The 17,380-nt window shown below is 38.3% G+C and overlaps 1 protein-coding gene across 2 annotated transcripts in view; it reads left to right on the forward strand.

The window, feature by feature from the left end:
• The window catches only part of TOLLIP (toll interacting protein), a 29,396-nt gene extending 21,042 nt beyond the window's left edge, over positions 1-8,354 (forward strand). For both annotated transcript variants that reach the window (XM_059825769.1, XM_059825770.1), the window contains one exon: positions 4,925-8,354. In XM_059825769.1, the coding sequence (XP_059681752.1) occupies positions 4,925-5,139 (215 nt within the window). In that variant the 3' untranslated portion in view covers positions 5,140-8,354. The remainder of the gene's footprint in view (positions 1-4,924) is intronic.
• The last annotated feature ends 9,026 nt before the right edge of the window (positions 8,355-17,380 follow it).

A 17,380-nucleotide genomic window follows, 5' to 3' on the forward strand; every position in this document is an offset into this window, starting at 1 on the left:
CACTGAATTTTTTTCTGAAGTAAATATCATTAAGACCTATTTGCGTATTTCAAAAAAGGTGATACCAATTTCTTCCTTTAAATTAAAGAGTTTGTGCTGTGAAGGTTCCTGAGTTTACTCTGAAAGGGTCTATGCATGGGACAGAATAATAATGAGTTAAGAAATCAAACGTAGGGCACTTGACTGAACAAGAAAATAAAATAAAAAGTGTGTAATGCCTTGTGTGCAGTTAGAAAAAGTTTACCCTGTTAATGCTGCTTTGATGCTTCCATTGCTGCTCGTGGCAGTTGACTTGCTGTTGTACGTACTGGTTTCCTGGATTGGAATGTCACTGCTTATGCCAGCATGTTTGTCATTGCCATCTCACTGAATTGGAAAACAGTGCTCCATTCTTCTGATTTGTAACACTTACCTGGTATCTGAGAGCAACACGGCCGTGTGCAATTCCATTTACAGTGGATTCTTATGGGGTTTAGTTTCAGTTTTCACTTGTTAGTGAAAGGAGGTGCTTAATATGTAAAGCAGCTTCTTGCTGAACATTGATAATTTTAAAGTTTATTATAACTGTCTCTAATGACTGCATATATATGTATATTTGCTAAATTTAGTGCATAGTTCTTTAGGTTTATGCTTAAGTCTTGCTTACTACTTTGTAAATCAGAAATTATGGGTGCTTTTAGTCTGAGTGCAGAACAAAGCAAAAACCAAGGTACTCTTTAAATTGGTATTTGTATAGCTTGAATATTGAGTTTTGTGAAAAGTAGGCATTTATCATGGAAATATTTATTAAAAATCACTGTGATACTGATTTCCATTTGTATACAGCGTAGTTGTACACAGCATAAACTAATTCTAAAACTGTAAGAGCTGAGAAAATGGATTTTGAATATCATTAGTGAAAAACAATACTCTAAAGAAATTTCTTGTCTCTAAACGTGAACATTTAGATTGAAAATACTTCTTGAATACTGCCTGTGTGGATGTCTGGCTTCATAATTATCTTGTTTTGATGAAAGCAGTAAGAAAAACTGTGTGCTGGTCTTGATTTGTTTTTGTTTTTTTTTTTTTTTCTTGACCCTGCAAGACAGTGAAACTTTATTGGTAAGCTGTAGGATGCTGTGGTACTCAAAGTTAGCCTCATGTTTCATTTGGATTCGTAACTGACCTCTTGTATGGACAGTTCCCACTCAACGTAGCATGATAGTTGGATAATTTTAGGGTGCTGATGACTTACTGAAGAATATTAGGGAACTTGTGTTAGAAGGAAAACATAACTTCTGTTGCTCTGTTCTTTCAGGTACTTTGCGGCTTCATTTTTTTGATTGTTTGTAGGAAGCGTGAGGAATGAGTTGAGGCTTGTTGAAGCTATAGAAGAGGCAATCTGAAATGCTGCTGGATATGATTATTGGGTAAAGCGTATTTGCAGTATTGGTGAGGACTGTGTGGTGGTTTGGCTCCAGGGTGCACACGTGGTCTGATTTGCCAGATGTTCAAACACACAGTGCCAGACAGAATTCCCGGGGCCGTGGCTCAAATGGTATAAGAAGCTCTAGAGCTAAAGTTTAGGTTGTTGCAGAAGAGGCGGTAGATATCCTTGGAAATGGTGTGATGCAAGTGGTTGGGCAGAGACATGGTTCCAGTGTGTAGGTAATAAATTTATGGTGAGAGGGACATTTCTTTAGCTGCCAGCATGAACCTTTTCGAATAGATGCAGCCCGTACATTAGACTTAAGGCATTTGGGTTCCTTTTTTGCTTCTAATAAAACTTATGATTACAAGGGGAATTTTAGAATCAAAATTAGAGAACATTAAGAAGTATGAAGGTGCTTACAATTCAGTAATGCATCCCTTCAGATAGGACGGAAGTCCTAGTTGAGGAAAGAAACAGCAAAGAGTACGTTAGGTAAAATCTCAGTTGCAAAGCACATGGTCAGACTATATTCAGTTGCAGTACTTTGTCAACCAGAGTTGATGTAAGCTAAGATGGGTTTAGCTGATCCAGCCTTGAATGTGAATTTTAGTGTAGCATTTTTAAAGCTGATAGCATCTCAGTGATTATAATTTTTCTAAAATATTTGTGCAAGTTAGAGTGAGCATAGACGTTTCTGATTATATAGTTACAGGTTAAAGAAAACCTTGAAGAGACAAGGTAAGTATTGAAATTGCTCTTTTCTCTGGTTTGGTTTTTTGGACGTGTTAAGTCTGAATAGAAGTAGTATAATATAGTTGCAATACATTTGATCACTTAAGTAGTACTTCAGTCATTATGCCGAGAGAGATGAGGCTGCAAAGAGGCACACTTGAAAATGATGTCGGTTGTAGATCTGCTTTATGTTATTATGCTTTGAGCAGTCAGGCAGAATTCAGTAGAAGAGGAAGAGCTTTTGATCTACTCCTGAGTAATATATGAAACCTAGTTCAAAAAGTACCTTATTTTGAAGATGTATAATAGTGGTGACACAAATAGTTCATCCTTTGTTTAATTTAAGGAGAAGTAACTAAGGTCAGAGAAAGAAAGCTAAACAGGTGAATTAAAAACTACCTAAAAAAAGTTGTTAGCTGCTCGAAGTAAATGTATGCCAAATTTAAAAAATAAATAAAAGCACTCTTGGAGAATCCTAAAAAGTCTCTGCAGTAAAACAGTAAAGTAGGTTTCTGCCGAAAATTGGTAGGCCTGCCCAAATGAAGGGATGTGAGTTAAATTATGCATTAAATATAAACTGGTAATAAGATTGGCTAACGAAGCCTTTGAAGATCAAATATGTAAGGAATTGAGAACTATTTGTTTTAAAGAAGCAGAGAATCTAGAATCATTTAGGTGATTAAGTGCCTATAAAGATACAAGTATATCAGGGAGTACAAAAAACCCAGTTGGAATGTGAGACCATAACGGGGGGGAGGAAGAAAGCCTCAGAGTATAATTTTAGAGTTCAACACTAATTGTTAAGATGATCAGTAAGAAAATCCCAGTCTTGTATTTTGGATTTTCTTACCAAATGCAGTATGTAACCTATTGCTTAATTAGTCTTGCTTTCAGAGGACTGGAGGATAGCAAACTGAAAGATGTTTTTAAAAACAGTTCTGAAGTAACTGTTTTCCCTATTGCATAAACTGATTAAAACCTATGGAGATCAGAAGGAGCTGATTCAAAACAAACAATTAACTAGGTAAACTTCAGAAGGAGGTGACATGGTTCTATAGGGAAAGCGCACATCCTAAAAATTATGGGTGTATGAGTATGTGGGTAAGAATGATGGCTCTGTGTCTATCACCTTGTCAGCTGCATTTTGAAAAATGTTATTTGCTAAGGACTCTTACTATCGTATGATATTCTGATACAATAAAGGTCCTCTTGTGGTTTATTAGCTATTTTTAAAAGCTGACGAACAGATAAAAAGAAGGGACCAGTCATCCCCTAATGGAGGGAGGCCTTTGGTGGGGTGCATCATATTATTTTTAAAAACTAATCGAGGTAAAGGGACTAATAGACAATTCGTCAAAACAAAAACTCTTAACAATTTTCTGAGTCTCTCTGATTGCAGCAGGTTGCAGAAGGATCTCATTACAGTAAGCGGGAAATAAAATCACATATTAAGGCTGGTGTGAAAGTATTATGTGTAAAGAAAAATCTTAACTAATACATGTCTGGTGATGATTTCTTGATTGGTCATTGCTACACATAAAGATCTTTAAACTACCGTGGACTATTCTATGAAAATACCAGGTGAATAGTGTTTGAAACAATGGATAAAATGCTTGAAAGCAAATAGAGAATAAATACAAAAGCTTTATCATGCTGCTGTAGGAAGTGGTGCCGTGTTTGCGTCTAGGTGCAGGTAGTTCTCCGTGCCTTACCTTAAAAACAGTACAGCAGAACTGGAAAAGTAACACACAAAGGTGTGGGACTAAGATAATCAGGGGTCTGGAACTACTTAGAGAAGAAATGAAATACGCCATTTTCAGCAGTGATAACAAAAGTCTCCTAATATATACTACTCCTGGTTTCAGTTTTCTAAAAACAAATGGTAGTTTTTTCAGCAATGGATCTAAGCTTAATTAATGAAAAAAGTTAAGTGATTAAAAGGAACTTTTGTCTAGTAATTCCTGTTAATAGGAGTTAGAAAACTCATTTTCTAAAACTGTCTTTATAAACTGACAGTGCTTTAATTCTACACAGATGTGCAAGAAGTTAATGCAAAATGTCAGATGAATTTTGTCCTCGGGCGGAGGATCAGGGAAAAGCAGTCTGTACCTCTATAGGCGTAAGAGGAGTTGCTCTTCTGCCACTTTGTGACTTTGCAGGCTGAACTGGATGGAACTTTAGCCAGGAAAAAACATTTGCTTAAAATTTGCTTATGAGTGTGGTCCAGTCTTCTAGTGGACCTAAGTACTTTGCTTTCCTTTGAATGAAAGGGAGATTGCATTCATTGAATTTCTAAATAGTAGTTATGTATATTGCTGATGTAAAACCATCTCTTTTCATCACAACATAAATACACTAGGAACTAAAATACAATGGGTGCCTTGTTTTTGGAGTTCAGAGCTGGGGCGGGGGGCAAACACCACCACCTTTCTGTGATGTGCTTGGTGTTTGGTTAGCGATTCATGTGTAAACCTGGTTAATGCAAAGTTGTACCTTATTTTGAGCTGTACCTGTTGCCATACTGTAGTTTACCACTCTGGAACATAACTTGGGCAGAGAACCTGTTCCAGAAAACTGTATTCTGATTGCAACAGTCTAGGTATAATATCTGCAATCTTTTTTTTTTTTTTCTGGAGTACATTTAAAAAAAACAACTGAAGTTGGTGGGTTGGGGCAAGTCATGAGCTGCTTTCTTCAAAATAATTGATTTTTTTTTTTTTTAATTTTCCACTTATGTATGTTTTGGTTTTTTCCTTCTTTTTTTTTTTTTTTTGCCTGCAGGGATGCCAGCAGTCTGTAATCCAGGCATGGTACCAGTGGCAATACCACCTCCTGCGGTCAACCCTCAGCACCTGTGTAATGAAGAGGACCTGAAATCTATCCAGGACATGTTTCCCAACATGGACAGGGAAGTAATCCGCTCAGTGCTAGAAGCTCAGAGGGGGAACAAGGATGCAGCTATCAACTCCTTGCTTCAGATGGCTGAAGAATCATAGGTCCCTACTTCCTGCATAGTCCCCGTCCTCGATGCCACTTATTTTTACTTGCCAAGCCAGGGATTTAGCTAGAGGAAGAATTTCCCAACAGCTTTCTGTTAGCGCATCCTGTGTGAAAGTTTATACCCCTTTTCTCCTTGGACATTTGGATCTTTTTCACTTTCTTTCTCAATATGTACGTACTCAGTTTAGCTTATGTCCTCCAGTATAGCATCGAAGCATCTTTACTATCAGCTGTGCCCTGTGTGGCTATATTCTGATGGGGTGGGGAGTAATGCTGCTGCTTTTCTTTCTCTCTCCCCCTTTTCATAAACTTGTTCTTACGAAGTAACTCTATGCAGTACAGGATTTACTACTGTTTGTTAGCTCAAATTTTTTTTTTTCTGTGGAGGGTTTGCTCTTTAAAAATAACTGATTTGTTAAAGTATTTAGGTTTCATTAAGCAGCCTATTTCTGCCAGAAATTAAAAGACCTTTCCTTGTCCTGTGGTGTTTAGTTATTGCTGTGATATATTCAGCTGTTTCTGATTGAAGATTTTTAATTTAATAAGGTAAATTTCTTAGGTTGTGCTGTTGGTATTTGTAATGAGCATCTTCTATCTAGTCATCGGGCACCAAAGCAATATACTATCTGGTGTGCATTTGGGGCTTTATCCTCCCATATAGTATGGTTATATATCTGTAAAACCTTAACAGGTAACTTTTAACTTGTACAGTATGTATTGCTGTAGCAGAGAACAGGACTGAGCCCTAATGTACTCCCACAGTTAATTGCACTCGAACTACTGCTTCTGCATTCCCACAGCTATTGCAAAGGGTAAGTGCAGAAGGAAAGATCTTTATACCTGGAGAATTACTGAAGCCGTAAACAATTATTTAAGGTGTTGTCTTACATTAAAAAAGCAGAAATCTATGACCTGGTTATAAGGCTTCTTTCTTTACACCTATATTTCAGCAAAATTATCATTTTATATCAGCGGAACAACTATTGTATTTTTTCGTGTAATCTGAAATAAGCACGAAAAGTAGCTTCAGAGTCTTTGAATGGCATTATGAGTTGCTCAGTGGCTTGTTAGACTACGGTTGCTGTAGTCAGTTTATTATTATTTGATGCAGGTGGAAATAAATTCTTCGTGAGAAAAAAATTTAACATATCTGAGTTACAGTCTGATCCTCAGATGAGCTTGGAGGTTGCTTGTATTTATTGTTAGTGTTATTTTTTTTCAGATAACAGTTCATCTTGGAGCTGCAGAATCTTACAGTATGCACCAGTTACACCTGTTGGATAAATTTCTGCAGTGTCTGTTTTTGTAGCTGGTAAAGCAATGCACTTTAAATAGTATGCAGCAGTTTATTTTTCCAGTGATGTGCAATGTTGCTGTTTTATCTTTTTAATGTTTGATTTCAAATACTTTCTACAATAGCCATAGACCTTTATATTTTCAAGAGTTGGAATGAATGTACACTTGAAATCTAGGCTCTTGAGTGATTCATGAGAACATTAAAGCCAGGTGTGGAATAGGGAAAAGGGACCCGTATTCTCTTCTTCCCCCCACTTTGTTTCATGTCCCATGTTTAAAATATTATCTTTATCTGCTGAAAAGCTGATGAGCTTTTTTCGCCCCACCTACATTCAAGAAGGTTTTAGGTAGCACTGACAGTAGAGCACGAATATTTATTTTTTTTATGATTAAAAGTGATACTGAAACTTTTAAAATACAGCACCAAAAATCATCCTAGTTTCTGACCTTTTAAAGCTGTCTTTTCATAATGTATGATTTTAAGTTTTGTTATGAATCCCTTATCTTAAATTTACCATTGAAGGCGTAAGTGTCTTTATACATATTCCAACTGGCTTTTCAATAATGAGATTCAAGGCTATACTTTCTGTGTGCTTCAGTTGTAGAGTCACCACATTTTTATTTTCTAAAATAGGTGTTCATCAAGAAGCTAGTCTTGCCCCTTCCCTACAATCATGGTAAATTTTGTGATTGAGTAGGTGTAGAGGCAGTTGGTCGTTATAGCACAGCGATTTTGTGACATTGTCGCCCAAAAGGGTAAATCTTGGTAAGGATTTGATGCTTAGGTATCTCCACGAAGAGTCCCTTGCTGTAACTTTTACACAGATAGCATGAACTGCTAGGGATGGAACAATTCAGGGAAAAATGTATATATTTACATTTTTATATTAAAATGTTGGGATCCATAATACAGCTTTTTATAAAAGCAAGTGGTCATGGTTCAACTTGGCTGGTAAATTGTACTGCATCCTATTACAGCTCAATTTCAAGCACAGAATAAACACCTTTCAGTCCTCACCACCAGGAGGGGTAAGCATGAACATTAGGTTAGCCGGGTTTATTCATAAACAAGGTTCTGGGCCTCTGGGGGAGGCTCCTGTTCTTGGCATTTTTTTTGTTTTGTTCAAAACAGGGTAGATGTGTGAGTTGAAGATGAGATATGTACGAGCAGTATGGCCAGTAGATGGATTTCAGCATGTTACACTATATTTAAATATTGTTCTGGGGATTTTTTTTGTCTTGATTTAATTAAGCGTTATAGCTGAAACTCTTATGTCAAGATGTGCTACTTTATCTTGTTAAAAAGAACAAAACACTGATCACAAGCCTACTCAGCTTTTCAGCATACATATCTTCTCAGTCAAACTGTTCATCGTCAGGTTTGAATTGGAGAGATGAAAAAAGGCAGGGAGTGTTTAGTTATTCTAGGGTCTGTGAAATTAAGGTATTGGAACTGAAAGTCTGTTTCTTGATTTAAAACAAATAAATTGTCACTCATTATGATTGTAGCTTTTAACAAAATGCTAATGGGATAATACTGTGTTTGATGCTGCTCTTCTGCTCAACAGCTTCAAGCAGCTTGGAGCCAAAGCCAGCTGTGTAAGACTGGCGTCTGCTAAAAGTTAGTTACTAGTTTGAGTCCTGCCAAGAGCCTAAACTTGCTAAAGGTAGGAACGTTTTTTGTCTAGCCAGATCCTTGCTACCTTCTTCTCTACTGCTCTTTGCATCTGCTGATGGTACTGAATGTTTTTTCCATTACAAATGTTATTGCTTGTTTGGTTGATATGTAATACTGTACAGAGGATGTTTTTCGCTGTAATAATTCTGAAGACATTGTTTCTCTGTAATGAGGTCCAGTGTCCAAATGTGTTTCTTGCACTCTAAAGTACATTAACTTTTTCATTCTAATTTAATAAATGTATCATCTGAATGAAAGTGTATTATGTCTCTGTTGGAGCGCACCACAATTTGAGTCTTTGTCTATAGATTGATCCAGAATTCACGTATCGGTTACTGTCTATTCAGTCTTGCGCATTAGTTAACAAGTTACACTGGTTCTTAATGTGATCATCTGGTGGGACTAGTACAGTAAACGCTCAAAAGTATTTTAAGCGTTCATCTCTAGGTAGATGCCTTTTTCTAACTCTTCTAGGTGCTACTTTCTCAGGAAAATGTTTCAATATTGCAGGTCTAGAGGCCAGAATGAGGCAGTATTGAGGTTGCATTGTTCGAAGGATGTTGGGGGGCAAGGGAGGAGGGAAGTATGAAGGGATTGAGAACTCTCTAGATGAGTGGTGTCCAAGTGAAGAGTTACGAAACAGACCTTGTTATGTGCTGTTTCAGCTACAACAAGAGCTGGCTTTATCGGCTCATACCTAATTAATGAATTTTAAAGATTGGGTTTACGTAGCATCTCTTTAATTCTACGATTGACTGCAAAGCTGTCTGAGGTCCTTTCTCATTTAACAGCATTGCTATCTATGCTCAGTGATTATTAATCAGCTGCTAGTCTGAGGTATTAGTGTATTATCAAGCTAACGTTTTGGGTTTTACTGTTCAGTTCATAGTGTGGTTTTTATCAGGAGTTAATTTTTTTAACAAGTGATAGTTGAGAAGAATCTTTCACAACTGAATTTCCTTTGATTTATTTCGTTAATGTACTTAGTACTTACTTTGAAATGAAATTGTGTTCAAATTGTGCTTTCTGCTAGCCCTTGAGCGTCAGTTTCTATCCCAATTTATGTTCTAAAGCTTACAGTTTGCTTTCACATTTCTCCAGTGCACTGTGAGAGAGAAGAAAAGTGAGAATTAATTTACTTAAACAAATGTTGGCTAAAGCATTTATTTAGCTTTTTAATATTTATTAGCTTTTTCATTTCAATGCTAATCAACCAGTGATGGTGTGTGGGGGTGTAAAGAGAAGTCAGTGTATTTTGAATTATTAAAACATTTAAGTACATCAATGAGAGCAGGGCCTCTAGGAAGAAATGCAAATATGTGTTTTCTTAGAATAAGTAGGAAAAATGAAACCCAATATTAACAATCTTCTCTGCTGCAGTTTTAAGTTGTAGCCTGCTGAAGACTTCAGCTTTCTCTCCTACATCTTCAGGAAGCTTGTTGAGAAACCCAAGTTGATCTATTTTCATACTACAGTATGTTTTAGAAGGATTTTCTTTACTATCTTGCCAAAAGGTTAATTAATTTTGTAAGAACAAATAGTCTATACTTATGGTATACCACAACTTTTGAAGTGGAATTTGCACATAGGTGGGAAAACTGAACTTGTGGAAAGCAAGTAGATTGAAATTGGTCTTGGCGATGTCTGTGTTCCCATGTGTGGGAGAACTATGAAAGTACTGCTCTTTGGAGTATTCAAAGAATTCACTTGGAACATTTTTTTTAAAACATTAAGTGTACTTATCTGGAATATGAAGCAGCCTAGATACAAATGGACAACCTTTATAATTTTAATGCATTTATCATTGGAAGAGAATGAAGGATGATTCAATTTATTTTAAAATTATCTCCAATTATAGAATAACTACAGTGAGTGAAAAAGTACACTGAACTTATCTTCTATGTCCATGCTGTCCATGTTTCTTTATGGATTAGATTTAGGAGCTTGGCACTGTGTCACAGGACAATGTTTTTCCACCTTAAATGCATAATTTCTGTAATAGTAATCAGCTTAATGTGGAGCATTGAGGTTGATTTGAAATGCTTAATGCTATTTTAAAAATGAACCACTAAGTAATTATAAAAGTGCACATAGGGGAGGGAATGGTGACGAGTTCCTGGCTGGCGCAGCAGGTGAACCTCCTCTGTGAGTACCCCACCTTCCCAGGTGCCCTCATATAACAGGTACGAGGCTCTGCAAGTGGAACCAAACAACAGTGAGGACGATGGTTCATCTAGACTGGAGGTGTCGCCAGGGTTGAGTCAGCCTAGGCCCTGTATCAAAACCGCTTCCATAATGGGTCATTGTCATAGGAGACTCTTTTTTGGGGGGGAACAGAAGGCCCAATGTGCCAACCAGACCCATTTCTTAGGGAAGTCTGCTGCCTCCCTGGGGCCGGGGTTAAAGATGTGATGAGGAAACTTCCTACCCTGGTACAGCCCTTGGATTATTATCCGTTATTGCTTTTTCATGTAGGCGCTGATGAAGTTGCAATAAGAAGTCCAAGGGCAATCGAGAGAATTCAGGGCCTTGGGATGACTGGGTAAGGGATCAGGAGCACAAGTAGTGTTCTCCTTTATCCTTCCAGTTGTTGGGAATGATGAGGGAAGAAACAGGAAGAGCCAGCTGATCAATACCTGGCTCTGAGGCTGGTGTCACTGGCAGAATTTTGGGTTTTTGATCACGAGTCGGTCTACATGACACCAGACCGCTGGCGACAGATGGAGTACACCTGTCTCGAAGCAGGAAAAGGGTCTTTGCGTGGGAGTTAGCAGGGCATCGAGCACAGTGTCCCTAGCCAGCCGAGGGAGGTGACTGTCCCACTCTACACTGCACTGGTGCGGCCCCACCTCGAGTACTGCATGCAGTTTTGGGCACCTCAGTATAAGGACGGCATCAAACTATTAGCGTGTGTCCAGAGGAGGGCAGCCAAGACGGTGAAAGGTCTCAAGGGCGAGACTTGTGAGGAGCAGCTGAGGTCACTTGATTTGTTCAGTTTAGAGAGGAGAAGGCTGACGGGTGACCTCGTCGCAGTGTACAACTTTCTCAAGAGGAGCAGCAGAGGGGGAGGTGCTGATCTCCTCTCCCAGATGACCAGCGATAGGACACGAGGAAATGGAATGAAGCTGCGTCAGGGGAAGTTCAGACTGGACGTTAGGAAAAGATTCTTCACTGAGAGGATGGTCAGTCACTGAAGCAGGCTCCCCAGGGAAGTGGTCACGGCGCCGTGCCCGTCTGCATTCAAGGAGCATCTAGGTGATGCTCTTAGTTGTATGGTTTAGTTTTAGGTAGTCCTATGAGGAGCAGAGAGTTGGACTCGGTCCTTATGAGTCCCTTCCAACTTGAGATACTCTATGATAATAGCTTTTATTAGAGCCAGCTCACTGAACGTAATTCCCTTTATAAAATGGAATTTATTCTGTTCTCAAATGGCACAGTATGAATTAACAAGCTTGCTTGCTATCACAAGATTATTTTTTTTTTATTTTAATGTGATGTGTAAATAAGCTGGCAACCATTTCAGTTTAATTTAGTGGGTGGGTGGTAACTGGGAGTCCAGAAGATGCTTCATGTAGTTTCAAACAATACAGCTGTGCTTGGAATGTGTCTTTGGGAAGTTAGAGATCCAGATAGCTGCGAATAGTATCAGTTCCACTCCCCAACTTCAAGGTGTCTAGGTTTCGGGTTTCGTAAAAGGACATTAATTTATACATTTGTCCTACTTAAAATGAACTTGCAATGCTGACGTTTGTAGTGACTTCTTATTTGGGCTTGATCTTTTCATTTTCTATCATTTTGAAGAATGAAAATATCACTCTGGTTGTTCTAGGGGATGTTCCAAGCTTAAAACCTTTTGTAGTCAGTCCATTGTTAATCAGCCTGTCTCACGTGTTTTGGTTGTCACACGATTTGTTTCTTCGCAGATAGTAAAACATTGAAGAACATCGAACCCCGGAAATCAGGTGTGCAGTCCAGCGCAGCCATAGCACTACTGAAGAAAATACAAAACATAAAAGGCTGTAACAGCATGGTTTTAATGGCATAGAATTTTGTAGTAAGTTCGAAACTCACATTAACTTACAAATGGTGTTAGAAAATACAGAGAAATTTAAACAATTAGGAGGGGGCTATTTTTTCATCTTTTCACTTCAAGTGTTCTCTACAGTGCTGAAGTGTTAAAATGTTTAGGTTTCTTTCAGTAATAATTTTCTTCATCCCAAATATCCTAAATATTGTGGAGAAAATTACTACTTTATTTTTTTACAAAGTGTAAATTTGAATCTTACAGAATACCATTACAATTTCTAATTGATTAGAAGGGACAGGTTCATGTACACCTTAAAAGTTCTTCCATTGTGTCCCCCATTTTGCGTTGTTACACTGTCCATGCGCACAATTGGCAAGGGATTTCTTGTGTCCCCCTGTTTCGTGTTACCTTGCTCTTGGGTATGATACCAAGAACGGGCTATCTTGCAGCACTTACGTTCTCCATGAATACACTTGCATCTTGAAGTATGGGGCAAGTAGTATATTCTCTTGGAAAAACGCACTTAGCCTAGTTGGGGAGAGGAGGGAAACAGTTGGGTTTCTGTGTTCTGTAATGTGCGCTTGAACCTTCTCTTGTGAAGAGAGGCATCTGCAGGCAAGAGATGAATTACCGTTGGCGACGCTTCTGGCAAGTGAGAGAAGTGTTTAAAAAGAAACTCTTTCTCATGGCAGGTGAGTAGCAAACCTAATCATTGCGGTGTAAGAATAAGGCTGTAGTTCCGTGCGTGAGGTACTTAATTTAAACATTATGTGCCTTTTTTCCATAAATGCAAGGTGGGATTCAAAGCCTCCTGTTATCAGCAGGAATGTTTTCACTGAATTCAATGGCTTAGATCTGGCTCTGTTTCATTACAGGCCACACGGTAAGCACGGGAGTGTGAGAGGCTTTGGGTTATTGTTATATTTTCGGATGCCTTTAACAATCAAGGAAATGCAGAATTGATGAATAAATTGACCATGTATGTAAAGCTGTAATATACATTCATTTAGATGTTCCAGTTTGATTGAAGTCCTACCAACAGGAATAGGCGATCAGTTAGTCTAACCTGTGTGCTGCTGCTGGCAGAAACTGGTACTGAGATTGTTGCACAGAGAGTAACCCTCCGAGGTACCTGCTTGGGTTTTTTTTATAGTACTGGTAAGAAGTTGTGAAGGGAGACTTTTTTCCAGCTCAAATTAAAAATCAGCATGTGGCCTGTAGCAGGAGGATTGAGAACTCTTTCCCTCTTCACCCTAAATAACACATTTTCAAGTGCTATTTTTGTCCATTTGAAAAAGGTCACTTGAAACTACTAAAATGTGGGTGTCTGAATAAGAAAACTGTAGCAGGATGATGCCAAAAGAAATGATTATTTTATTTTTCTCTTATGACACAGAGTATTGTAGGAATACTTTAAAATGATAAATTTAAATACTTCCGTTGAAACAGCTGGTAAGACCAATCCGATGACCTCTCTGGAGCACATTTCTTTTCAAAAGAAATGGAAGGATGATTTGTGTGTCTCTCAGGGTTTCAGCATGTTCACGCAGCATGGAAGCAAGAAGCGGCTAAATACTCTGGCATACTTCAGGACTTAAATTCATGTGATATAGAGCCTCATTACCTGAGGACCAGGACTCAGACTTCATGTCGAGTGAATGTTTCAAAAGAATTTAACGTGACCTGTGTCTGCGCTATTGAAATATAGCAGAAGTGCTAAAATGCACCTCAGAAATGGCTCAGCCCGTTGAGCTAATCTGAATATTTTTACATTGAAGGTGATTCATTACTGCTATCAATGCCAAACAAAACAAACCGTGAAAGCAGCTGAGAAAATCAGGGGAGCTTAGTTACTTTAGTGTTGTGGTATAGCCAACTGTCAGCAAACAGCATGACCGTGAGGATGTGGCACTGTGGGACATGGTTGAGTGGGCATGGTGGTGTTGGTTGATGGTTGGACTTGATGATCTTACAGGTCTTTTCCAGCCTTAGTGATTCTGTGATTCTGTGTGACTACGTTGTAACTATCTCTGCATAAACAACCACAAAGTTACTGTGATACTAGATGTTAGAACGCAGCATTCTTGTTTCTTTGATTGTCACTTTTATGTTTTAAATAGAAATGCTTCTTTGTGCTATTATGTGAGTTGGGTTGGATGGGGTGAAGGAACCTTATGCAAAAGAAATTCTCAATCCTTTTCTACTGGAGGCAAAATCCAATTAAGAATCTTTTACTTCTCTAGAGAGGAAAAGGCAGAGGCTTTAGAAAGAGGAATAAGTAAAAACGGATTCAAGGTCTGCAATATCTTAATTTTTAGATTCCAAGCTAGTGTTATCTATGATTTTTGTAACAAAAATAAATGGAGTATGATTGGTCATTTAAAGAAGGTCAGCATACCATGTTTTAATGGTCCCTTCTGACACTGTGTAGAAAGGAGGTGTTCTTTAGTTTGTAGCCAACTCCTTATAAAGTTCTGGATCCCCAAAATCATCAAAATGTTAGAGCTCTGTATGATACTCATACATCGGGCAAGCACTTCTGCACATACCTCCTATTTTCAGGATTATAGTAAGTGGATTTTATATACTCCTGTTAGCTACTGGTGCAGTATTTGGGGAGCCTAATATGCCAAATCAGTTACTTACCCTCCTGTTGGCAACATAATCTTGAGGCTCAGGAAATGAAAGTGTGAAAACGGGAGATGGAAAAGCCAAGGTATCCATAAGAATGTTCTGGCATAACTCGTTGCCAAGGAGCATGTTGCCTCTTAGAGAACAGAATCTCTGCTCTCGACAGATGCAGTTGCGTTATGTGTAGTGGCAAAATCAACAATGCAGAAACTCTGTGTGGTGTTGGGAGACAAGTAGGTGACATGAACGAACACATCAAACTCCCTAGGTGTAATGTTACTGTATTAAAAACGTGGAAGTGCAATCAAATATCAGTAGAGGATGGGAGGTAAGGGAGGTGAGTGGAAGTAAGAAGCCAAAATGAATGACATAGCTCCTTAAATCACTGCCTGGAGGTGCTGTTTCAAGAGAAGAGGAAACAGGAAAAGTTACTCTGAAAGGTGAGGAGGAGAGAGAAACGCTGGTGTAAAGGGAGAAGTATTGATCTTGTTTAGAATTTCTATATCATGCAAATTTTTCAAAATATGCTTAAGACTTCGGGAAAGATTGATAAATAGGGACCTGCTGTTCTTTATTAACCAAAATAATTTGGAGCTATTGTTTCCCAGTTTACAGGGTAATTGGTTTCATCTAATATTTCAAATTACTTTTAGCCTACTTGGCAGTTTTCCAGTCCTCCACCTGATTGAATGTTGCTGGTATTTTCTGTTTTGGAAGGGCTAGAGCAAGCATAAGTCATCAATTTGGATTGGGAGGTAAAGGCCCTTGCAAATGAATGTTGTGCAGCTATTTTGCCCAATTTAGTCTGTTCAGTGATAGTAAATTCTGTCCTCCAACTGATGAACTCTGGGTATATATTATAGATACTTATTTAAAACTTTAAAAATGTCTTTCATGTGGTTAAGTATTACAGTTCTACAAATGCCCTGGCTGTTATAGAACAGCAGCATAACCTTCATATTTGCCCAGTTTAGACCATCAGACAATAAAACCTGTAAATTATTTGCTAATGGGACACTTTATTCAATGAGCTGTTTAAGCTTCTCAGGGTGGCCAGCGGATTTGTTTAAAAGGCATTATGTGACACATCAATAAAATGCACTAACTGGGTAGTTTCAGCGTACATATGCGTGTTACAACGTAACATTCCCTAACGCAGTAGTCCCTGTAATTGCCTAGTTAGTGGAATAGAAAAATGATTGTTCTATTTCCCGGTGGAGGTAAATGCTTGTCTACGGTAATTTTTAGTGAAGCATTGGTATATTTGATTATGGCAAATAACATAGGATGAAAACTCAGCACTTTCTGATTAATTTGATACCCCATGGAAATGACAGGAAAGAACTCAGGATTCATTTTGTATTATATACTGTTTCTTGTCTTAAATATTATTTATTAATCTGTAGTTCTATAACTGGAACTATTTTGCTGCTATGATTGTACATTTAACATATTTGGAAATTTTGCTATAAAATTAAGGCGTCCATGCATTCTAGCACTTCAAGTTCTAAGGAGCTTGATATAGTACACAATAGCTAGATATATTTTAGTGTAAATAGTAACTTCTTGTATATCAAACAAACCTATGTCTTCATGTTTTCCTATTGAGCTAATTTCTCTGCTCTAAAGTACTTACTAGAGGTTCCTTGGACTGGTAATTGTAGTAGAGCATTTGTTCCAAAGAGAAATCTACATGTTTCTCTCCTCCTGAATCCTGTTTACTTAAAGTGCAAATTCCCTGGGTTTTCTTCTGGGTAGGCTTGAGAGAAAAAAAGGTACAAAAATAGATTTGCCTTTAAAAAAATTGGAAGCTGTGTTTTAAGGAGAACAGAGAAAATTCAGTGGTTCCTAGCGTTTTGCAGTGGGCTGGTTTTCAAAGCCAAAACCCCCCCCCAAAACAACCCAAACCCCAAAACCCCCACTAATCAAGATTCTCTTCTAAGCGGTGAATTGTGGTCCTGATTATTTTTTTTTTTTCCTGAACACAGTACATGAACGCTGAGGATTGCAATGGCACCTTCAAATTAAACGCATGGGCAAATAATGTGGTGTTCAGCTTGAAAAATAGCCTCTACATCTTCCATAATTTGGGAATTTAAAAGAAAATAACTTTACATGGTAATATAATTGATCTCTGATGGATGCCCTGCAAGGCTTAATGTTTCCAGTAGAATTAAGGGAATAGTTCCTGGTTTAGTTTTGTTTAGAGAAGCGAGTAATGACCGTTAGAGGGCAGCTGAAGACCTGAACTGGGGTGTACTGCTAATGTGTTAATACAGTGCTTAAAGTAGTTGAGGAAAACCTGCAGACCAGAAAATGTTAGGGAAGCTTTGTAACTAGTGAACACGGTGCTAAACACTCAGAATATGGGGACTGGGAGCTAGGAAGGAAGGGGGAAAAGCACACAGATTTCATTGCGTTCAGTCTGAACTCAAAGCCAATGTGCGGAGTGTTTACAGATGTTTGGTTTATGTTACGTAAGTGTCACCGGGTTTTTGCACTCTGCGCCCTGACCCATCAGCTCTGGGGCATCAGTTTGTCTGGCTTGCGTTGCCATTGTTAGCTCTACGTCGTAACACCAGGCCTAACGTGGCTGGCGTATGTG

This window comes from Gavia stellata, chromosome 17 (assembly GCF_030936135.1).
Source record: "Gavia stellata isolate bGavSte3 chromosome 17, bGavSte3.hap2, whole genome shotgun sequence".
Lineage (NCBI taxonomy): Eukaryota > Metazoa > Chordata > Aves > Gaviiformes > Gaviidae > Gavia > Gavia stellata.